The 25,423-nt window shown below is 45.4% G+C and overlaps 1 protein-coding gene across 2 annotated transcripts in view; it reads right to left on the bottom strand.

Moving 5' to 3' along the window:
• LOC135902239 (agrin-like) overlaps nucleotides 1-25,423 on the bottom strand; it is a 615,148-nt gene that overhangs the window by 325,932 nt on the left and 263,793 nt on the right. For both annotated transcript variants that reach the window (XM_065432212.1, XM_065432210.1), the window contains exon 2: nucleotides 5,751-5,792. In XM_065432212.1, coding sequence (XP_065288284.1) covers nucleotides 5,751-5,792 — 42 coding nt within the window. The remainder of the gene's footprint in view (nucleotides 1-5,750; nucleotides 5,793-25,423) is intronic.

The following is a 25,423-nucleotide window of genomic DNA, read 5'->3' on the forward strand; positions in this document are numbered from 1 at the left end:
CTCACAGGAAGCAATGTAATGGCAGACGAAACGATAAACACTGGGCAAAAAGGAGCGATGCCGAACACCGTAATACGTCCTAGAAACTCCGAGGTGACCTGCGAAAGGAACACCTTGTAGCTGTGCGAGGACAGTTTGACGGATACGTGTGGGAATAACCAAGAGCAGTTGAGGACTGGCAGGACACATATTCTAATGGTATAAGACGCCGTCTTGCAGCAGCGCAATCATACGCAGAGAAGCAGAAAGTGTATCAGAAGTCATCTGGAGAATGACGTCTCACAAGTAGAGGTCACAGCGTTGCTGATCTTTGATGTTCTGAAATGCAGTAAGCGACAGCACTCAGGTATATTTGCAGTGGATCTACTGAATGGCGTGACAAGCAATCAGCGTTTTTGTGTACTAATGCAGTAAGGTCTTACTACAGCCTTATTCGAAATGCAGCCGCTACATCATCGTGTGAAGACCATTCCACGCCTCAGCCGACCACATCCGAGAGCATTCCAGTAAGCCCGCACATATCAATGAAATCCTCGTGTGTTTGCTCTGCGCCCCTTGACTATTGATATTGAAGCTTAGCTGTCGACAAGACCGCACAGGTTCTCTCTATTCACTTGAAGCTGTATTTGAATTAATCTTGAATAGATCAGTATGATGGTATCGTATCGTTCCGGTTGAACACGCTTGGTGTCATTTCTTTCTGTTTGAGTATTGTTCTTGACTGCAAGTCATCGCCTTGTCCTGAGTTGCTCTTACATATTCTAATATTTGTGCTATCTTTAAGATGTGGCGATCTTACATCCGAGTTGCTCAATTGATAATCTGACGCCCCTGCGCAGCTCCACTGCGACCAGTAGTGCGGGACTGCTTGTAGCAGCTCTAGCAGCGCATCGAGGGTTCAAGTAGCTTTAATTTGTGCTTACCGTTGAAAATATTTTTCGAGACCGTGAATTACGAGCGTCGAGACTGATCCTAATGCAACTATGGTTTAGCAAGTAGAAGCAGTCGCTGCTTCTGAAGGAAGTAGGTGAGCAGGTAACCATACCTAAACGGTAAAACAGCGCCTGGTGCCTTCGCTGAACATAGGTTTTCCGTAGTGCGGACGGTATCTTCTTTTCCACAAGCATTAAGGTTCACAGACAAGGTCTAAAAAGCGCAACTCATGCCACTTTCTCGCTGCACCACTGGTCCACCACATTGTCGCATGTTTAAGACTCGGTCTTGGCCAGTCAACCATTGCATTCTCCTCCGGCCTCATCAAAAATGATCCATTCTTCTGGGCTATCAGAAGATGCGTCAAAAGATTTTGGTGTCAAGCATTCAACCGGATTATTTCTCTTGTGGCATAAAGCAGAGAGGGAAGTTTCCTCCATGGCATTCTGTGGAGAAAATTCTTGTTGCATCTATATGGCCTGAAGAATTGCTGATATTTCGTCATATTAGGCCGCACGATGGTACAATAGTTGGAGTACCAGCTGGGTAAACAGGGTGAGTAGAATATTCACCTTCCCCGAACATCGCTTACCAAGTTTGTCGAGCCACACATAAGCTAGATCTAGAATAATATCCTGCAGCTCACCCATTGCTGTGTCCTCAGAGAGGCAGAACAAAGAAACATCCGGGGCGTGGTAGCATTTGAATACCACTCAGTCGTTGCAACGCTCCACAAATAAGCCACCCTCACCTTTGAAATGTGGAATAAGCCTGCACATATCAGACAGATAAAGCAAGCATCATGTTGCCAGTTCTAACTTCTCTACTCCGTCTCTGCGTTCCTTCCGATGTCCTCCGAACCAATGTGCGCGTCGCTCGCCGGGAGATAGTCGCTATGTCAGCTTCTTGACGTACGTCCTTGATGATATTCGATCGATGATTTCTTCGTCGCCCGTCTCCTGGCGCTCGCCGGAAAACTGACGGGTTCAACTCTGAAGGTTGCCGCTACTACAACCACCCGGCATGATTTTGCCCTTCTGATCTTGCTGACGGACAGAAATTTACTTGAGGCGTATGTGGATGGTGTCCTGGTAAGAGTTTTGATACCGGCGCACATGTATGTCTTGAGTGGCTATTTTCGTAGACGCCTGGTCACAGTCCTCACACTTGCTGCGTCCCGTGTTGTGCGGGTCGCCCACGGAATATCACCGGCTGTCATAGGAATGTGCGCTGCCCTTGTCAGTGTAGCTGGCCGTAACACCTCTGTTCTATTCACTGTCCCTGAAGAGTGCCCTCCGACCTGGTTTTGGGTGTTGAATTTCGATCCGCACATTCGAAATTTATTGAGCGCTCTGCGGAACTTCTTCAGCTCAATTTGTACCGCAGTTCTGACCCTCCTGAGGAAATTTCCATCCGATTGTGTTCTTCAGAGCACATTCGTCTTGCCCCCAAAGTTACGACGTGCGTCCGTCTGGCCCACCTCACCTGCGCCTGACGGCGATAACATCGTCTCTCCTCTTTCATAACATTGCGCTTCGACACATTGTCGTCAATATAACTGACAATTCGACGTACCTTCATTTTGTAAACTTCGCACCATACAGCCACGATCTCTCGCAAGAAATAGTCTTAAGCAATTTGCTATCTTGCGAGACCACTTCCTATCGGCCTTGACTATTGAAACATCGTCTCACAGTGTCTCTTCGCTTCTTCTCCAACTGCCTTGGCTAAGCATGATGTTTCCTCATCTCGCGCCTCAGCACGCCGACTGGTTGCGCTGTTTGCGCGCGTCGTTCAGCGACATCTTCACTTGAATGGCCGCCATTTAGGCCAGACCTCCTTCACGAAACACAAAATTGACACTGATGACGCCCACCTGATTCACCGGAGGCCATAGAAAGTGTCCTAGCAGGAGCAACAAGACATTGAAATGTAGTTCGAAAAGATGCTTTCTCGGGGAATAATTGAGCCATCTTTGAGCCCATTCTCCTCAGTTGTATTCCTAGTTAAAAAAGAAGGACCACACCTGGCGCTTCTGTGTGGGCTCCTGGAACCCGAAAAAGGTAACTAAAAATGATGCTTACCCTCCCCGCACATTGATGACCCTCTCGACTGCATTGGCGGTGCGAAATAATTTTGTTTCATGGATCTTTGTTTGGGATACGGACGGATTTCTGTAGAAACATGGACCACGAGACGATGGCCTTTGTAACACCGGACGGCCTATACCAGTTCAAAGTCATTCCTTTTGGCTTGTGCAATGCTCCAGCCACTTTGGAACGCGCGATGGACGCACTTCTGCGTGGACTCAAGGACCCCATCTCTCTTAGTTGCCTAGAAGATCTCCACCACCCGCTACGCCACTCCTTACCGGGCCCTCCGCCAGGCGACAGATGTAACCTGCTAAATTTCTCCGATCACGATTCCCACTTGCTATGCCCCGCCTCCCCGTGACGTCGTCCATGCTGGACGCCTTAAATGCCACCAGTTTTCTTTCACATAAAACACACCATGACGTTGCTCCCACGCGGGTGGGACATATGTTCCAATGCTGAAAGCAAGGCTGATAAGGAGCATGACGTCGGGGCTAAAAACGACTACGTTAGGGATTAGTCTGTTCTGCCTATCTTTTCTACATGTCTTGTAAATATATTCCTTAGAACGACAGAATGCTGAGCTAGTTGGTAAGGATTCATTATACAAAAATGAGGTAAGGCGTAGAGACAGGACACAAGAATAGAGGAGTGGACAACTCGAACGCCTACTATCAACTGAAGGGAGCACTGAGGTGAAAAGAGAAAGAAGACACAGAACTCATCTGCGCAAGCTTTGGAATGGTATCGCCACGTGTCAGTCGAGTACATGTGCGTGGAAGATACACTACAACTACGTGGAAGATAACTGTGAAGGCAGGTAATGTCTTTCTTGTGTAAAGTAATCGAAGTCAGTGAGCGTGAGTCAGCCTTCGATTACTTTACATAAGGAAGAGATTAATTTCCTGAACAGTTATCTCTCACTTAGACCAGCACATGTGCCCGAGTGACACGTGGTGATAACATTCCAGAGCTTGCGCAGATGAGTTTTGTGTCTTCTTTCTTTTTTCGCCTCAGCGCGTCCTTGAGTTGATAGTCGGCGTTCCTGCTTTCCACTTCTCTACTCTTGTGTTCTGTCTGCACGCCTCACCTCTTTTTTGCATAATGAAATATATTCCCTTGTTTCTTTATTCCTTGTGCCACAAAGATAGATAGATAGATAGATAGATAGATAGATAGATAGATAGATAGATAGATAGATAGATAGATAGATAGATAGATAGATAGATAGATAGATAGATAGACAGACAGACAGACAGACAGACAGACAGACAGACAGACAGACAGACAGACAGACAGACAGACAGACAGACAGACAGACAGACAGACAGACAGACAGACAGACAGACAGACAGACAGACAGACAGACAGACAGACAGACAGACAGACAGACAGACAGACAGACAGACAGACAGATAGATAGATAGACAGATAGATAGATAGATAGATAGATAGATAGATAGATAGATAGATAGATAGATAGATAGATAGATAGATAGATAGATAGATAGATAGATAGATAGATAGATAGATAGATAGATAGATAGATAGATAGATAGATAGATAGATAGATAGATAGATTCAACAGAAAACTCAAGTCGTGTTCAGTGTACGCGATCGCATCGGAGTGTGCTGTATATAGCAAAGGAGACACGAGGTGCATATATAGAAATGTCCCTTTGATAAATGGGAGGGTCACTTGTGGCGCATGCGCGCGCAGCTGTCGAGAGGCCGCCATCATCACAATCAATGTATGCTATCTCATATTTAGATAAATATTGGGCTTATTGTCTGGCCTAGTTTTTTATTTCCTAAATATGGGCAACAAATACTGCAAAAGTTACAGGCCGCTTATCTTGGAGAATTTTGCTACATGCGAATCATCTTTTAAGTTAAATCGGTACACAGAAAGTCGATCCACAAGAAATTGCTGAAACTTAAGCCGCTTCTTGGATTGCGTTAGGACATCTCGCTGCGTGTTTATTTCAAACGACTTACCTTATTTGCGGACTGCACATGTATCAACTTACCGGCTGTTGGAATCTCATTGGCCGTATATTGTTTGCATTGCACTTCAACATGAACAATATACGTGCTTATCAGGTGTGTGTTGGGGGGGGGATCTCTTGGGGGGAAGGGGTTATTACGCGCCTGAACCACAATCTTAGTATGGGGCATGCTGTAGTAGAGGACTGCGGAATAATTTTTACAACCTGCGTTTCTTCAACGTGCACCTTAATATTTGTATATGCGCGTTCTTTTTTAATTTCGTCCCCATCAAAACGCAGCCGCCGTGGCTGAGATTGAATGTGCGACGTCGGTCTCATCAGCACAACGCCATAGCCACTGAGCTACTGCACTGGTATTGTCGCGTTGAATGGTTCACCTTGCTGTTCATAATACTTCATTGGTGTCTAAAAGTGTGTTCGCAAACACAGTTTTGCTTTCAGAAGCATACATTGGTGATACAACTTGGTGATATATGGTCACTTTAGGATAAAAACAAACCAAAGCCACTTAGTGGAAAGGAGGAGTGTTTGATTGTGTTCTAAATACCAAATGAGTCCCAGCACATGTAAAGGTTGCCAGCTTTGTAGACTTTATTACATCGATAGGAATAACTTCACAGCCCTATATACAAAACTTTCTTGATTTTCGTATAGCCAGTCGCCCGACTTCTATGACGCTAATATTTCGCCGCGCTAGAAAAGCTGCACAACTTACCGGGAGAGATGCCGGAGTTGCCTTCGTGCTCATCAGTTACGTCTGCAAAAGGAAGATCCAGAAAGTTAGGGTCATGCGACGTGCACTAGTTTATATATATATATATATATATATATATATATATATATATATATATATATATATATATATATTCTATTTTACTTTAAGGTAATAGGACATTACGGAGTGCGGTGGTTCCTCAACAAAATAATTTTGTCACGTTGTAGTGACAGTGAAGAAACCGCATGAAAAACTATGAATCACGAAACTAAACATTTATCGGGTGAACCTGTGCCCACAAATGTAAGTTACACTAAAACACAACAATAGCGATGAGCACAGTCGGTGACTATCGAAACCCAATCTGCGGATAAGACGCGTCGGCTATTTGTGCATGTCTCAATGAACCTTCGAGAGTAATAGCTGCAGTAAGCGAAAGTTCTAGAATGCACACGAGTATTCCCGTGGCGCACAGAGAGAGAGAGAGAGATGCAAGTAAGAGAAAGACAAGGAGGTTAACCAGACTTAAAACCTCAGGTTTGCTAACCTGCATTATTGGGAAGGGAAAGGGGAAGTGAAGACGGAAAAAATAGCGTGTCAAAAATAAAAGCGTGAAAAAAATATGAAAAGGGACGGAATGGGATCATTATAGTCTTTCTAATATGCCACTGTCATGTAAAAGGGTCAGCAAAGCCTTGACCGACTTTCGCTGCGACGACCGTTCATGTCGGCATTCCAAGACTGACTGTTCTGAAAGTGGCCTGTCGTCAAGGCGTGCCAACGCGGTCGCTAGTGACAGCCGGCGCGCACTCTATGGTGGACTGTCGCAAAGTACATGTTCCATAGTCTACTCCCCACCGCAGTGGCTGCAAGCCGCGCTCACGTGCATACGATTCGGAAGGCGAAAGATTTCGTGTAAGCGACACCAAGCCACAGTCGGCAAAGTACTGCTGTCTCGAGTCGAGAGAGTCCAGATGGGGGTTGAAGCCGAAGGGATGGGTCCAGTCGGTGTAGACGTGTGTGCTTGAAGCTTTGTGTTCCATAGGATTCTGATGGCTTCATTTGCAAGCACATGAATTTTCATTCCAGCGTCTGTTCTTGAGAATGAAATGGAGGCTTGCAAGCCCTCCTCATGATCATGCTGCGGTGCCGGCACGTTCGTTTCCCATTATGCCAGAGTGGCTTGGAATCTACTGTAACGTGATGTCGTGTCCTTGCTCGACGAGGTGATGAAGCAGCAGTCTGATATCTAGAACTAGTTGTTCATTGGGTCCTCGGCGTAAGGCAGAAACCAAGGAATGAAGAGCAGCCTTGGAGTCACTGAACATGCTCCACTTCTTGGGTAGTTCATCAGAAAATACATGAAGTGCACAACAAATAGCAGCAAGCTCCGCGGCAGTCGATGTAGTCTGGTGAGATAGTCGAACCTTTATGGTTGATGGTTTTGCTGGAAAGGTCACCGATCCTGCAGACCCATTCACCATGGTTGAAGCGTCAGTGTATGGATCATGATGATCGTTGTATGTCTCCTGAAGCAAGAGCAGTGAAAGCTGCTTGATTGCTGGAGACGAGAGTTGGGCTTTTGTTCGTATCCCTGGTACCATTAGTCGAACGTTCGCTTGAGCCAAGCTCCATGAGGGAAACGGAACTTTCACTGGAGTTGTATAACCAGATGGAAGGTATGCACGAGAGGGAAGAACTGCTTCAGAAAAGGAGGTACGTGGTCGATCCTCTGGCAGTGAGGCTAGATGATGGGCAGGGGCTCGAGCAAGGTGACTTACATGTGCTCTGAGCGCTTCCATGACTATATGGGTCTTGGCTGGGAAGTCATGTGCAATGGCAATTGTTTCAACTGTTGACGAGCACCGCGGTAATCGAAAACGCACTCTAAGTGCCTGGGCCTGGACGCTTTCGAGTGTACGGATATTACTTCTGCAGGTGTTGGTCAGCACAGGCAACCCGTATCGCAAATACACAAAAAAAGAGCGTCCTGTATGGTTGTATGATTGCATGTACTGACATACCCTGGACTTTTCCTCCAAGAAACTTAAACACATTAGAAACACCCGTCAGGCGCTTCTTTAGGAAAGCCACATGAGGACTCCAGCAGAGGTCACGATCAATGATGACGCCTAAGAATCGGTGCGTCCTGACACAAGGTATGCTCTGACCATCGATAGAGACATCGTATGATTTCAACGGTTTTCAGCTAAACGCGCCCAATGCACATTTTCTGGCGAGATCTTGCGGCCTTGTTCATTTAGGTGCGTCGATGTTGACGTCGCAGCTTTTTGAAGCCTTGCGCGTGCTTGCGGGCGCGTCACACCAGATGGCCAGATGCAGATGTCGTCGGCATACATTGATATTTTAATTGTGTTGAGAAGTCGTTTCACGAGACCAATAAGGTTGAAAAGCGTGGGACTCACAACACCGCCTTGTTGAAGTCCATGGTGTGTATAATATTGCGAGGTTGGGCCAGCTTCAGTATTAACAAACAGAGTCCGTTTATGTGAATAACTGCGTGTCCAAAGATATAATGGACCACCTAGGCGCACCGATTCCAATGCTTAAAATATGGCGACAGGAAGAACGTTGTCGTAGGCTCCATTTATATATAAGAACATTGCGACACGTAGCTTCTTACACGTCTTTTGGTGTTGAACGTAGGTTACCAGATCGATACCAGTGTCGATAGAACGTCGGTGAAGTCGAAAGCCAGACATGGCATCCGGGTAGACTTCGTAATGTTCAAGGTACCACTCAAGTCTGGCGAGGATTATTCGCTCCAGTACCTTCCCAGTGCAACTTGCCCGCACAATGATCTTGACGAACTTTGCCGTCCTGCCAGGACTCGTTGTAAATATTAAGGAGCGCACATCGTGCCCGTTCACTAAGGTGACATAGCATACGGTAAGATATGTCATGCGCACAAGGCAATAACAACCGATTACATAGGGTGAGCGCCGCGTCAAGCTCTGTGTTGTGAAAGGCAGATCCATGCGTGTATCTCGTGAATATGGAATACGGTTCAATGTAAGCGAATATGTGCAAGTTGGCTGGCCCGCAATCATGGCACAGAAGTTTTTCGCCACATCAATGTCTTGTCAACGCTGGAATAGTGCTAGGGCTTTAACCGGAAAACGCTGCTCCGGAACAGCACCTAGACCTCGCACAGTTCTCCGTATTTCAGACAGCGGTTTGTGTGGATCCAGTGACGCACAAAATTTCGACCACCACTGAGCCTCTAATTTATCCATTCGGCGCTGTATCTTCTCTTGCATTCGCCGGGCTGTTCTTAGATCCTGAATTGACTCAGTGCATCGATATCTTCTTTCAGCACGATGGTGAAGCGCACGAAGCCACTCCAATTCCAGGTCGAATTCAGAATACCTTGGTGAACACGTGAGTGTGCGCGTGGCTGTCTGTGCCGTTTTCTTGATAGCTTGTTGAAGTCAACATGAGAGGCCTTTGTGACAAGCGTCCTTAATCTGGGGTTTAAAGACAGTCCAATCTGTTCTTATCGTGGTGGACGTATACGTGTTATACATTCCCTTGATCTTGAGCTAAGTGGGGATGTGGTCGCTTCCATGCTTTTCAATGTCCAAAAACCACTTAACAAGTGCTGCGAGGCGGTGGTAGACGAAAGTCAAATCGAGGCAGCTGCTGTACGTTATTCCCCACAGAAATGTTGGACTCCCGTCATTCAGCACGTAGAGACCATTATAGGATACTAATGAAGCTAGTCGTCGTCCAGTCGCGTTAACCTTTGAACTTCCCCAAATTGGATGGTGTGCGTTGAAGTTCCCGGTGATAATCCATGGACCAGGTTGTGTTTAAGATGTCTTCTAGTCTTTTGGTGTCAAATCGACTTGATGGAGACAGATGCACCGTGAAGAGTGCAAAGATGACATTCCTATTTTTAACAGTCCTGCACACATACTGATTGTCGTCATGAGGTTGCACCGGTTGAACGACGTGAGTTCACGGCGAATAAACATGACGACCTTGCTACTTTGCTGGCGCTAGATGAGAATATTGTCTCGTAGCCGAATAGTCTTATTGAATGTGATAATCTTGGTTCACAGATGACAATGATCGGAAATCGGTTAATGAGAACAAATTGACGAAAATCGGCGATGCGAGATCTTAAACCTCTCGCGTTGCACTGAAGTTCTCTGACTTCCTTTCGAAATGACTGGTGATTGTCAGTCATGGCTTCACTCAAGACTTGCTAGGAGGGGGCTCAGCGCGTCGAGCACTTGCAGCTCACTTCGAGCAGATTGGGTGCCAATGCTTGTGTGATGACCCTAATATGGGGACAAAGGTTCTTGCACTCAAAAGGTTCTGACGGTTCTCTTAGGCGGAGCCTCCGAGAACCCAATTGAGGACAAAGCCGTTGGTTTCGAACACACACACAAACGTTTAATGAAACTAAAGAAGGCTTAAAATAAATCAAAAAAATAGCAAACATAAAAGAAACGCTCAAATACACATCAGGACACACATTTGGGGCTAGTATGGAGCTAACTAGTTCGCGAGTCCGGGCTTGCCACGACGGCAGGGACACATAACAGTCTCGAAGCTACGACGTGGCGACAAGCTGGTGAAAGGAGTGGCGCCGGTCTCACCAAAGGTCGTGGTGTAAGTTGGTTTACCGGGCGAATGGAGCTGGCGACCTCTGTCTCGGGGAAGTAAAGCAGGTGGCTTGGTGGCACGAGCAGACGGCGGCGGCGTTCTGGCCGGGCAGCTGGGTGTAGAGCTCCGGCCCCTAGCCCGACTGCTCTTGTCCTGCCGCACAGGAGCTCGAACGCCGGCCTCGGGCAGCAGGCGGCACGACAGATGGGGGCGGCGTTCTGGCCGGGCAGCTGGCGTAGAACTCGGGCCCGTAGCCGGACTGGTCTCGTCCTGCCCATGGACGCAGAAGCTCACCTGCCTTGAGGAGGTGACGGCATGCTCGGGTAGACGGGCGACGCACAGGAACAGGTTGGCAGGAGGCCCCAGTCGGGTGAAGTCCTGGTGGCTCGGGTCCGGAACCCGACGGCCCGTATTCCACTCCCGGTGGTTGACCTCCTCCTGGCGTCGCTTCCTAGGACTCTCCTGGCGTCTCCCCTGCGTCTCCTCTGTCTGCCAGCGCACCACGCTTTTTCTTCTCTCTGGACGATTAGGCATTCTCGGATTGGCTGCCTGACGCCCCGTGGTCTTTTCTAATTGGTTTGCTTTTCTTCTTTTAGTTGTTTCTCTTGCGCCGCACGTTCTCGTGCCGGACGCTCTTCGGCGTCATTGTTTTCCTTCTTCCAGCACGGAATCCGCCTCGGCGCGCGCACTCCTTGTCGTCTGCGACTGACCGTCCCGATAACCGCACCATGTCGCGCACCACACATCACAGCTTGTCAGCATAGCCCTGATGACATTCACAATGGATCGCATTACCAGAATCATTTGGCAGTCCACTATTGAAGCCTCACCAACAGAAGCGGGCTTCGATGGGAGCATCAAGCGTGGAGGTTCTTTAGAAGACTGAGAGCTTGCGAGCGCTGGCCACTCTTCCACGGAGGCAGCCTGTTCTGTCTGAGGCCTGCTTGTGCTCTCAGGCTTTCTTTTTGAAGATGATGGCGTCTGCGCAAGCGGTGCACGACCTCCACCCTGTCTTGAGCGTGTCCGTCGATGACGACGTCGACGCCGGATCTTTTCTGAGGCTTCTATATGGGTTGAGTTATCCCTGACCATTTGCTTCAGAACTGCGAACTCTTTTTTGATTCTTGGCCATTCTTTGGATGTCGCTTCATGGGTGCCTTCGCAGTTGCCACACCTAAAGTTTGTTGCAGGGCAGACTTCTACCGTATGTGAATCCGCGCACTCGGGGCGTTGAAGCGGCTTTGGGACAAACCGCGGTACGACATGTCGGAAACGACCGACCTTTACGTGCCAAGGGATGGAATCGCCCTTGAACACTATCTTCACACAACGGCTGTTTCCGAGTCGGCATACGTCCGTGATGCTTCGTATGCCGGTTTTATCAGAATTGGCAGGTCCGAGTTTGAAATTGCCAAATCAATATCGTAGGTCACACCTGCAGTGCAGGTCCCGTCCATAAGTATGACCGGTCGTACTTTTATGTTGCCCAGATCTGTTATCTGTCGTAGCGTCTCCAGCGTGGTTCCAAGGGTTGTGTCGACAGCTAGAACATTCTTTCGTGTGTTCAACCGGACTTCCGCGATTTCATTAGGCGCCTTTTTCTCAATAAAAACAGAGAGAGAGAGCTTGCCTGTCAACACACGAAGGATGACGGGAGAGTCCACAGGCATGAAGACGATGGTGTGCGGCAAGCGTCCACTGCCTGTCTGCATGGTTGACGTACTCGCTGGTGACGATGCCTTGATAAGCCTCCTTTTAGCCCTTCGGCTCCACACCGACACGAAGCTGTCATCGGATGAGTCATCCCCTGCTATTGAGTAGACCTCTGTGTCTTCGCTGGTGCTGGACCAGGTGCCTAGTTTCCTTGAGGAACTTGTCAATGTAGAGCTCTGGCCGGACGGCCCAGCAATAGGCTCTGCATCCATGGCCACGGGAATAGGAGCCTCTCTTAAGCATTCACTTGGTTGACCAGGTGCCTTGAGTCATAGAAGAGCTTGCGGTTGCAGACGTCTCGCTGCACGAGCCTGCGAAACGTTCCGCGGCCATCACCTCAAGCCAGGACGCGGAAAGCGCCCCAGAGACTGATGAAAATTTGACGAACACTGGCTAGCTGGGACAGGTGCATTCTAGCACTGAGTAACTTCGTCCAGAATCTGATTGCACGAGCCTGGGCAACAACATAGACAACCATAGAGCCATCGACAACTTTACAGAAACTTTCAATACAGAAAAGTGCGTCTTGTGCTGACCGATGACATTTAACATTTGTTACCCGGTGAAATGCTGTGACCGGATAAAGATATATACGCGCGGCAATATAAAAAGACCGCGGAAACGTTCCTGTTTGCACAATATTATCTAAAGCAAGAGCGCGAAAGAAAATGTTTGAGTATACTGGCTAACGCATTAACCAAAAATTCATAATTGGGGATTGGTAGTAGTGGCGCCGGTACACAATACGAATAATTACGAATAAGCGGCATGTTACACTTCAGAGATGCAGCACTTTTACATAACGGATAGCAAGCGAATACAAGGAAGGACATGGTCGTAAGGGCGTGAAATAGAAAGAGAAAAGACTAGCGGATCGCGCTGGCACCGATGATAATACGGGAGAAATGACGCCCTGTGCATCGTATTGCGTAAGATAAGTGAAGATAGTTCAAGGTTAACTTTCAATAATGTGATGCTTACGGTCTGGTTGTAGTTAAGCGGAATAAAAGGAACAGAGTCTTTTTGAAGCTTATACAGAGATCATGTCACGCCAGTTTGTTACGAATCTCAAATTGACGTGCATTTAAGTTTTAAAAATTAATCTGACAGATGAAGGGGATCTAGGGAAGTTATGAGAAAGGTACCTAACTTGCAATTAGGTTTGTTGACAACAGAAGATACACGTTTATTTTATGTTAGATTGTTACTAACCTGGACACCGAGGCACATGAAGGAGAACACACTGCGTAAGGATGCATTATTTAAAGTTTAATAGATAGAATGGTGACTTTCCTACAAAAACGCATGAATATGCATTTGTTGTTGTTAAGTTGCAAATGCCAACTGCACATTTGGCACACCCCAATTACACCGCACGCGCAGAAGGTATCAGTTAATTTGAAGAATTATTACGCCATTAGGACTAGATATTTCTAAATATTGCACAATTGCATTAGACAAAGGAACACTGGAGGAAACGCAGGATGGAAAATCATTCCAAGTAAGGAAAAGAAGCGAACAAATCACGGTACCTTGCTGTACAATAGAACTTACTGCACCTACGCTTGAGCGTTAGTAAGACCAATTTTCATACTGGTTAAAAGGTGGGAATAAAACTCAAGTAGTGTGAGCCTATATGCATTAGAAGCTTCTAGCATACATTGCAAACAAGTTAAAGATGTTAAGGAGCGGGCAGCATGAAAAACGAATGGGAGTCCACAAGAGTAGGTTGATGCGAGGCTGCGACGTGCTGTATAGTATTTAACAAGGTACGCTTGTGAGCGAGATTGCTAGAAAAACTTTGTCAAGATGGCATAACAACAGCAAGTTGGACTTTCTAGAAGCTTTACGTTAATCTAGTCACAACGCTATGTACAGGGCAGTCTTACTGATATAATATCATTTGCGAAACTTTTGTAACTATTATTAACTTAGAAGATTTCAGGATAGTGGGCCATGCTGGAGTGCACTGTCCTAACTATAATTATTTACACAGCAGCGCAGAAGCTCATGGACGACGAAAGAAAAAGACGGGAACTAATATTGCCTGAGAACATCTCTGGGTAATCGGCAAGGTCAGATTGCACTAATCTAAATCTGAAAGGCCGTCTATTTCATCACGCTTTACCTGAAAATTTATATCGAGAAAGCGCATGCTCCTTGGCTTGGCAGGTAACTAATGCATTAGTGACATGGACTGAAGGCACTCCGTGCAAGAGGCTCCGTGCAATAATAAAAAAAGGCTTCAGGCTAAATGGTGTCACAGTCATAAAGGATCAAATATTCGTCAATATAACTATAGCTCCAATCTGTATGCGTCAATTGCACGTTTTGACAAGTGTATGCATTCTAGCAAAATAGACAAGGCAAAGACTCGATGCAAAAGAAAACCGAATACGCAAACCGTGTATATGAATAAAGCGTGTTGCACTTCTTAAGAAGTGCAACAAGCTTTATTCGTCTGAATAAAGCGTGTTTGTTTGAATCTATGTTCATCTGAATATTCGTCGGAATTTATTCGTCTGAATTCGTCTGCGTGCTGACTTTTTCGGCCACTTGAATTACATTCAAGTGGCCGAAAAATATATTTCTACATGTACATAGGTTCTGTTGAAGTGAACACATAGTACGTGACTCGAACATGATTGAAATTATTCACCATATTGTGCACATATCGAATGGCTTCAGTTTCTGCGTTCGTTAATGTTCTTGCTATGGGAATTCCTTTTCTCACTTAATTTTTTTTTTCCTCTTAGCTAAATTATCGCATGCGGAGCTGAACATCGCTTCAGTGTAACCTTCGAATTTGCAGCCCTGGCTCTAGCTTTTATTCAGGAGATAACAGCAAGACAGAGATAAAGCAAGCTGTTCCAATTTTGAGAAACTTACTATGTCTAAACTTGGATGTTAAATACTGTTTGACAGCCCCTAGATCGTGCTTAATCCTACTTAATCTTCCTAAAGAACTGTTGGTGAAGAAACAATAAACATCGAAAGTTTTTTGGCAGCTCAAGTTCGAACTTCAAAATAAATAAATCCTTTGTCAATTTTACCCTTTCTCGGCAGAGATCCCCAATTTGTGCAAAATAACAAGGCACCTAACGTATGTGTGGTAATGCGCTAAAGAAGGTTCTTAATTCTCCTACTATATTTGCTAAGAGACATTTGTGTGATGTATATCCGGCATAACTTAACTACTGCAAATTCATGCACGATTAACACTTAATCAGCATAAATGGAAAGTAAAAGCCAAACTTGAAAAATATTTGCATATGTAAAGCAGAGCAGATGAATGTCTTCATATGCGCTTATCATCACACTGATTAGACTGTGCTAGAGATAGATTATAATACATCTTTCACTAAGTACGGTAATATTTACTCTCTTAATATGGCATTTTATTTTTCTACACAGCTCTCAAGAACTCCGTTTAATACTTGTTCCATATTTTCCGCATGCATGAATATCAGAATGTGTGCATGCAGTTAGGTCAAACGCTACCTATTTGTGTTGTAGCCCCCCCCCCCCATGTTAAGTCTATTTCCGTGGAATTACATTCACAAGATCAGCACCATTTTTGCTCGTAATTACTTGAGAGTGTGGTAGGCAAGCATGTCGTAGCTGGTTATATGCGTTACCAGAGTTGCGAACGTAACTGTGCAGTGTAACTTTTTCCAAACCGACCAAAATGTAGGCAAACCTTGAAATTCAGTGTGCAGTCCAACAGTTTCCGATGTGGTCGCGTTCGAATTTAGGCCGATACTGCAGATTCAATTCCCACCATCCGCTCATTCAAAAACTAAGAACGCAATCATTCCTTCCTATTATTGCACACTACCTTAAGCAATTTATCAAGATGCTGTAAATAGAACAATATTCTTGTATTTGATTTGTATTGTTTATAAATGATATTTGTGTGTTCACCTGAAATGTATGTATGAAACGTTATGTACTCACCCCCCTATGTAACGCCTACTAGGGCCTTTAGGATATTGAAATAAATAAACAAATAAATAAATAAATAAATCCTGAGCATAGTTGCTATTTGCAGTACTTCAGAAGGCCTTCAGCTTGGCTTAGTCGATCTTTACTGCATGTCATATGGACAGCTAGTGAAGACCGTATAAAAAACACGAAACGCAGCAACAAGACCACTGATGACTGGTCTTGTTGCTGCGTCACGTGCTGCGTCGTGTGCCGCGTCATCAGTTCGTTTCTCTCGGAAATGATCACGCTACTTTATCAATGCTCTTGCTTTTCTTTCAAATTTCTAAGAAGCTCGTAGTATCACTGCAAAGCCATGGAAGACAAGCTATGATGGATGGTCACAAAAAAAAAAAACGGCACCCTTCTGCAACGAGTAGGTGGACATTTTTTTTGTACTATATAACCAACTCGACGTATTGTATCGAAATTCCGTACTTGCATTTCAAACTGAGTAATAGCTTCCATACAATGTGAAATAGAGCCAAGTTTTTTAACGTCGGGAGTTGTCAGTCGGGATATGTTCATCGAATCACGCGGCGGCAACGGCACTGCGTTACGCAAGATAATTGCGAAAACCGACATGGCTTTTCACCTCTTCCGAAGGGTGACCAACAGACATCGCGGCCTCAAGGAGGACAACCTGTTTCGGCACATCAACGCCTTTGTGCTGTGTCACTTCACCTACACAGTGGCCATGCACAACTGGTTAAGAGCCGAAAGGGAAAAGCTTAATGCCCGCATTAGAAAATTTGCCAAGAGAGCCCTCGGGCTGCCCGTAAGAACGCATACTGAGGACCTCCTTCGGCTCGGTATACACAACACCATGGAGGAGATAGGTGAGGCTCAGGAACGGGCCCAGCTAACTCGGCTGTGCACCAAGCCGGCCGGCAGGCGTATCCTCAAGGAGATCGGAGTCGCACCCACCAAGAACGTGGCTGAAAACACCCAAATCTCCAGAGAAATAGGGGAGAAAATCACGGTCTTCCCTTTGCCTCGCAACGTTCATCCGGTTCACAACGCAGATCGTCGCAAGGCAGAAGCATTGCATATAATGAAGCAAACAAACAAGGACAAGATCGAAGCAAGCTTCGTGAACGCAGCTGCACACTTAGACGGCAAGGCTTTTGCGGTTTCCGTCGTGGACACGCTGGGCAAAGTCATCAACTGTGCTTCCGTCCGCACGACGAACCCCGAGGTCGCCGAGCAAGTGGCCATTGCACTCGCCATGCAAGACGGTCGGGGAGAAATGGTGTATATCGATTCGAAAGTGGCCGTTAGTGCATCCCCGAAAGGCCGGGTAACCCGGCAGGCAATTCAAATTCTGCAAGGCGTAAAACACGACGATACCTCCGTATACTCCATCCTTTGGTTCCCTGCACACGTCGGGGCAATTGAGGGGTTCCTCTAAACCTTAACTAGTCTGCCCACGAGGCTGCGCGTTACTTTACCTACCGCACTGCCCTCGGATTCGGCTACTCTCTCCTCGGACACAGAGATGCTCCTATACCGCGCAATGAACTTACTAAATTCTTTTACTTAAAGAGAAGGGTATTCCCGCCGCCTCACGCCAAGCTAAGCAGCCCGCAGGTGGTCACATTTAGATTCCTGCAAACGAACTCCTACCCAAATCCGGCGTCCCTTAACAGCATATATCCCGAGATTTATCCGAGTTGTTCTTGCGTGGCCTGTGATCTGGGAGATATGCTCTGGGAGTGCGGGTCGCTGGCCCCGAAGTTCACCAAGGAAGAGTGGAACGCGCTCCTGCGAAGTCCCGTCTTTGAAGACCAAATCCTGCCCGTCCAGCACGCCCGCCATCGGGCCGGCAGACTAGATCTGTCAGATCCGTCGTGGGATTAGCCGGGTGCACGTTTTATCACGTTTTGCAGGACCGAATAAAAGTTTATTCGCTCACTCACTCCTTGTCTAGACAGGGCTGTAGCAGATGTAACTTTCTCAATGTGATTTAAGGCTGAATCAAATCATACTTTGACAACATGTGAACTTGTACTACGTGAGCATAAGTGAAATTCAGAACTTCCTTCGCAAAACATTCTTCTTTGCCGCAGTTGGGCCACCACCAATTGCCACGTGATGTAAGCTCATCTTGCACTTAAGTCACCACTGATTTCATTTTTAGCTGCAAGCCACGCTGACATGAGATTTTAAACATTGTACCTGGAACCAAATTTCTGCCCCAAAACGGCACCACGGCGGCCGCATTTCAATGGGGGCGAAATGCGAAAACACCCGTGTACTTAGATTTAGGTCCCCGTTAATGTACCCCAGATGGTCGAAATTTCCGGTGTCCTCCACTGCGCCGTGCTTCATAGTCAGAAAGTGGTTTTGGCACATAAAACCCCATAATTTAAAAAATACGGGAGATTTTTGAGTCATGACAAACAGCAAACTGTATCCGTTCAAAAGTTCTTAAGTTACGGCTAACATATTTCCAGTCGGATCTGCCACGACGCAGTTCTTTCTCTCAACCACTGGCACATCTGGAGGGCTGCTCACGGCCATCCCCTACCTCTTCCGAAAGGAATGATTAGTGGGTTAGCATAGCTGGTGATTTGGTCAGCAATTTATTGTGCTATTTGACAAATTAGCCATGGGAAGTCTGGTCGGAAATAGTGCTAAGATATCCTATCAATAAATTGATGTGCCAGCTGGGAAATTCAAATATCATCAGAGCCTTTTCCGCAGCTCCTGCTATGCTATAGCTATTTCACTCTTAGCATTACTCGTCCCGCATCTTCTTTCTGAGGAAGCTGACATTATTTATTACAGTCATGTCTAAGATCATGGTTAGGTGTGTCGGTGTTGTGGAATTGTGATGCAGCTTCCTCGGTCCAAGGAAAACGAGGGGCTCTGAAAGAATTTCCAACCGTTCGCAGTGCATGGTTCGAAGCGGGCATACTTACTTGCAGTGGCCTCAACGCCGGTAGCTTATGCCTTCATCAGCAAAGCGAAACTGCGCCGACCAGCCTCCCTTTTGGCCCCTCAGGTAAGGCCGTGCCTTCCGATTCTCGGATCCCGATAGGAAAGCGTGAGCCGTCCAGGAAACGGCCTGCCAAAAGGATGGCCGCGCCCCGCGTGCTCGGTTTCCGGAAGGGCTGCTGCCAATTGCCGCTTCCTGTGTCCAGAGTCCCCAGGCGGAAGCGCCGCTTCCTCCAGCCCCACCGGATGCCCGCTGATAAGCGCCACGTACATTTCCCCGCAACATTCGCGAGGGGCAACCCTGGTGCATGACCATCACTCAGCCGACAAGCGATGTCCCTCTCGCGCACCAGACGACGTTCGATGGCCTTCCCCGACACGTAACACTGTTAGAAAGCAACGCCTAATGTCCTGTTGGGGTGCAGTATCAAAACAAAAATGATCTTCACGCATATTCCTCTAGCTGTATTCATGACAATTTCACAAAGGCTTCTTTGTTTGATGGTTGGGTGTTATATCGGGCAGATCATGCAATAGAAAGGAAGCGCGCGCAGTAACATAACTCCGACCGAGAAACTGCGGAGTTACCCCATACACGGCTGCGTCAGTTGCTTTCAGGTCTCTTGATTAGACAGCAGCCAAGTTATGCGCCTCCTTTCCTAACCTCTTTCTACCCAAACAACCACTCATATGTTATCTCTCTGTTTCTGAAAGGGGCACTAGGCGACGCATTCTTTCATTCGCAACACACACTATCTGACTACCTGCCATCTCCTCACTCTTTCTTCATACTGAAATTTATTTTAAATTAGCTGGAGTCAAAACTGAACGAGGTATCCTGTTGGAAAAAATGTTAGCTTGAATTCCTAGCAAGCCCTTCACAATTTTGTTTGTTTTGTTGCTTGTGCTGACCTGGCTGTAACAATATATTAGGACAGCGTTCAAGGGCTTTCAAGTATTTTATGTGATTTGGTGTTGGAATGTCGGTCTTAACACCCGGCCTACAAAAGGTAGGCTGTCACGAAAACTCTTGATAGTCAGAACTCCTTACGGAATGAAATAGCTTCATGCAAATTAACGACACTTGTCTTAGGCTAAACCGCAAAACGCAAAACTTAGCAGCTTGACTAAAGCTAGTAAACGAATTGACACTTCAATACGTTCTCCGAAGAGTAAGTTAACTAATATTAGAGGAAGATACAGACCTTTCAACGCTATAAATTATTAGAATTATTGGGGCTCGATAAAAGCGCAAACGACCCTCAAGCATGAAGCAATTATCGAGACATTAGCGGTGAAACTAGGTATGAAGTGGTCTTGTATGCACCATATTTATCGACTTCAAAAGGGGTTTTCGTGTTCATCGCGTTCTGTCATCGCATTCTTTGAAGATTAAAATGAGATATCTGTTTTCAAAAAACCTTAGTAAGCTCAAGGGAGCAAATATACTTTCAGAGATAGCTATTCCCGCGAAAGTGAGAAAAATATGCCTGCTGTGCGATAGTCCTAAATATACCCAACTGCACGATAAAAAGGTATCATTGGTTTATATTATTGCAGGCTGATAATCAATTGTTTTTTAGGGGCAGCGTTAAAAGTGAATGCCAGAGAGTCTTTAACGGTCCCTCAGCACCATGGTCTTCATGATCTTGCTTTACTTGTATTAGAATTATAATTGGGAACACCCCTAGCTCTGCTAAGAAAACAAACAACTTAGAGCAGTCCTTCTCTCTCGTAGTCACTTTTTCACAGTCATCATCGAGACTTCACTGCAGAAAGAAATTTCTGGCGATGCATTGATTCCCCCTCTTCTTCATTTAAAATAAATCGTCGTAACCGGCCTACAATAGTGGGTGGAGATGCCGTAGATCGCAAATTAAGCAATAAATTCACTGTTTTATATGTAATAGCTGATGTCGAATGTTTATGCCGTCAGTAAACCTCTTCATACACATGATAACTATTGATCGAGGTCCTGGTGCATGTTGGGGAGCACCGGCTTTCCCTCTTCTCGTAATTTGTAGATGTAGCCTAGCCCCAGACCAAAAAAATATAGATTATGTTTGATATTCTTTATGCGTAATTCATCTCTGTGTTTTGGAGTGCCGCTCTTAAGCGCTTGTTCCTGCGTGGAGGGTCTGCGTGCCTCGGCGCCGGCGTCGTCTGCGAAACCGCGCGGACGAGCAGAGCGAACAGGACGAACGCGGAGCGGAAGCTGAAGAGCGAAGAGAGCGCGAGGAGGAAAGCGGAGCGGGAGACCACACTGACGTCATTCTACGGCGACGATGGCTACAAGATGGCGCCAGCGTAGGGCACGTCGTCTCTTCACCGATAGCATGCCGCGAGTGGGTTCAACGACACCATACATAAAAAAAAGCGCTGCATTAGCGGAGGTCTGTGGCCAGCGGCTGCTATGAATTGCACCCACGCGTCACCCACGTGCTATTTCACGCGATCGCCCATCACACTTCAGTTATCTCACCACACTTCACTCTGTTTGCAACGTGCCGCCCCTAGGCAGATTGGCCGTGCCAACCTATACATCATGAAATCAAAACACGTATAGAACTGCGCCGCAATTTCGAATTATGGAGTATCGTTGTCGTCGGTATATTTTCGAAGGAACTTGCACAATCTCGTACAACAAGACAGCAGAAAATATAAACCAGTACATTTCAGAGAATTTAACCTCTCATTATCTGATTTGGAAAAGTTTGACTTACAGCCTTTCTACCACACATATTGCGTGTGGCTTGTTTCACATAATTCTTGAAACACTCTTGTACAGATTGTCTTAAAACGTATGCGCGTAAGTAGTAACTCAAGTTTGTTGCGTTATCTTGTTTTGATACATTGGTCTATCGTAAATTACGCTGTATCTGTATAGTCTGGTGTCTCTGATCACTTGTTAATTTTGTTTCGCTCATACTTTTTGTTCAAAAGGGTAATTCGACTGTGCTAGAAACATTGAAAGAAGAAATGGCTGCTCACGAAGGTATTGTTGGGTGAAGTTGGAAACCACGCCTCGCGGGATGCCGTGGGATTTTGTGACGTCAGAGCTCTGCAATAAACTCACCGCTTCACCCAGGATCGGCCGTTATGCACGGGCTGACATGAGGCTGGACGACAGCTAATTATTTACCTTGGTTCATGCAGGTACGGGCACAATTTACAGTGTAAATTTTACTATAAATATCTATTCTCCTGGGCTGCTCAGTAAATGGTTATCGACATGAGTGATAAATCGCCTACTACTGTGATAGCACTAGGAAAAGTTTTATGGCTCGCATTGATGCTCAGCATGATGAGCTAAATATAGACGTCGCCAGAGTTGCTGAAGGCGAATTGAAAACTCTCAAGGAGTCGATTAGCTTCTTGAATCAATATTTTGAGGAATTCATGGTGGACATTGGCGAAAAAGAAACACGAGGGTATAATTGAAACCATCGACCTCTCTAAGTATGTCAAAGAAATAGAAAAGGAAAATTTACCCCTTCAACAACATAACAGACAGAATACATTCAAATTAAAGGGAATTCCTGCAGTGCGTGGATTGGGCCTGGCTTCCATAATCCAACAGAGTGCCCCCTGTCTGAAAGGTGATCCCAACAAATCAGATATGGACTTCATGCACCGAGTTCCTTCAAAGAACGTGTCAGAACCTAGCATCATCGATATGTGCCTTTTTTAGGAACTGTGAAATATAATGTTCTGCAGTCTGCCAAGAAGCAAAGACTGAACACGACAGTCTTGCGTTTTCAGGCTGTCACATTCCCGGTCAATATAAATGATCAACTGCACCCGGTAAATGAGGAGTTGCTGACAGCTTGTTTGAAAGCAAAGCGGGAAAAGAACTCGGAGTACATTTGGGTGACTTGTGGCAAGATTTTGATTCGCAATGCGCCTCACCCACATATGTTTCACGTCATGTGTTCTGGAGGTCTCGGCAAAGTTCTGCAAGGTTCGTTTCCTTGTACTTGTTTGTTTTCTTATTATTAATGGCACATTGTTTTACTGAGGCTGAAGACATATCGCTTTTCTCAGTATTACGTCGTAATATTGGCACCCTTTGGAATAATTTTTATCATCTACTTGTGTGCTTTCCTCAGCATCTAATAAATATAAAATTATAGCTATACCTGAATCTTAGCTTATAGCAGGTGAATCAGTTCATCTACCAAGTTATTTCATGCTATCCCAACCTTGAAAGAGTGCTACACGAGTGGGGAAGGGAACATGGCACTGTTCATAAAAATTGTTTTTGCTTCGTTCACCTCAGCAATAGCTCACGCTGCAGCTCATCTGTTGAAACTCACTTTAGCCATCTTCAAATTGGTGTTATGGTGGGTTTTGGGTGCCACCCGCCATCTTCCAGTACACTTGACTTCATTATGGTTATGGAAAATACTATGATCCCCTCAGTAGCTTTTTAAGCGTCTTCTATTTGCTGCAAGATAAGCGTAGACATGTCTGGAAATATTTGTTACAGTTAGCTGTTGCTACTATAATCACTACATATAAAAAACGTCATTTCATTGGCTACATACATTACAGACGAAGGGTAGTCAATTATCAATTCTGCGTTGTGCAATGATGACTGAATGTACCGGCAGGTGCACGCAATAATGCTATTGCGGACCACAATTGCACTTTTTTATCCTTACCTCAAAAATTACCTAAGGGCATGAATTTTGAATATCTCAATGAAGATGATGTGCATGTATAGCATGAAAACTTTGTTCAATGCATCGTGGACGCCATTGAGCCATCCACGCGCAGCTGCTCGCTGAGAAATTATGAGCATGCCATGTACCTATTAATGAACATCAATATATTTGAAATACTGAAATTGAACGATTATTAATAATATAAATAGAGAAACAGCAGGAGCAAGCAATATTACTCTCGCACCAGCGAATATTACTATGAAACAAATTGTGTATACAGACACAAATCAGTAGCAATGATGCGAATGTCAAAAAAAGTTCTACAATACCAACCTAATTCAGCGAAATCAAAGCAACTTGAACAAGAAGTGGCAAATTGGCAAAGACGTTACTGGAATAGATGGCAGAGAACGCATTATACCTTCTAATGCAAGATATGAAGTGGCTAAGAACTTTAACAATTAATTTACTAAAATTTGTCTCAGGCTTGCGAGCAAGTTCTCGACTCATACTCCCAATTTTATGCACCCTTTAGGGTTGTCGGTAATTTTCATCTACGCGACGTAGCTGAGCACGACCTGAGACAGGCTATCAGCACGTTACAAGGGAAGATGGCGGCTAGCCATAGTCTCATACCTTGTAGTATTTGAAAGTCAAACATTATTGTTCTATGCAGTACGTTGTGCCACATATTGAACCATGTATTTTCTTCTAAAATTTCTTCTGGCACTCTTAAGACTGCTAAAGTAATAGAAGTATACAAATATGGTTACCGAAGCCTCCAATACAGAACGATAGCTGTCGTGAGTTGCATCAACCACACATTTCACAAATTCATTTCGACCCAATTCCTGCTTAATAGTAACGTTTTTTGTCCCCAGGTCCATGGTTTTTTTCGGCCAACAGGTCCACTTCTACTGCTGTGTTGGTGCTCTCAGAATATAATAATTCAAACCTGTATGAAAACAACCTGATTGTAGCTGTATTTTGAGACGTCAGTAGCGCATTTAATGAGGTGAGTCATTCTATTTTAGTGGAAAAAATGCATTTCTATGGCATCACAGATAACTCACTTGATTTGTTTTGCAGTTTTCTATCAGCGCGTAAACAAAAGGTGTTGATTGGTCACATTCATTCATCCAAAATGCTAATAACTGCGGGAAATCACAGGGTTCAGTCATAAGCCCCATATTAGTCCGCGGTTATATAAATTATATTGAACAAGCACGAAAAAGTGCGCCTACCAAGGTAAGTGAAACTGGTCGGGTGTATCTTTTTGCCTTTCTTCAAAATATACGCCTCTGGTGTAAGACTAATAGAGTTTAATGGAACTAAAATTACAAACATGATTCCCCTTGAGATAAAAACAGCACATAGTTTTGGTCTAGCATGCGAGCCACTTTTTCTGCCTGTCCAAAACTTGTGAACTCATATCAAATCAAATGAAATTTATTGATTGCAAAAAAGGAAACGTTTAAATTTTTGTTTTCAGGCGAGGGTCCTAAAGACTGTAGCGGGGATCCTCGATGGGTAATTATGAGAAACAAATTGCATAGGTGGCAGGACCGAAATAAAAATTTACAAAATGTCCAGTGAGAGAAACAAAGAGGTGAAGTGCAACAAGGGAAACATGATTAGGACTACACTGTACAGTATTACTTTCAACAAATATAAATAAAATCGGCGTACAACAGAACCTCTAAAATTATGTAAAGAAGGAACAGAAGCAGCTGG

This window comes from Dermacentor albipictus, chromosome 6 (assembly GCF_038994185.2).
Source record: "Dermacentor albipictus isolate Rhodes 1998 colony chromosome 6, USDA_Dalb.pri_finalv2, whole genome shotgun sequence".
Classification (NCBI taxonomy): domain Eukaryota; kingdom Metazoa; phylum Arthropoda; class Arachnida; order Ixodida; family Ixodidae; genus Dermacentor; species Dermacentor albipictus.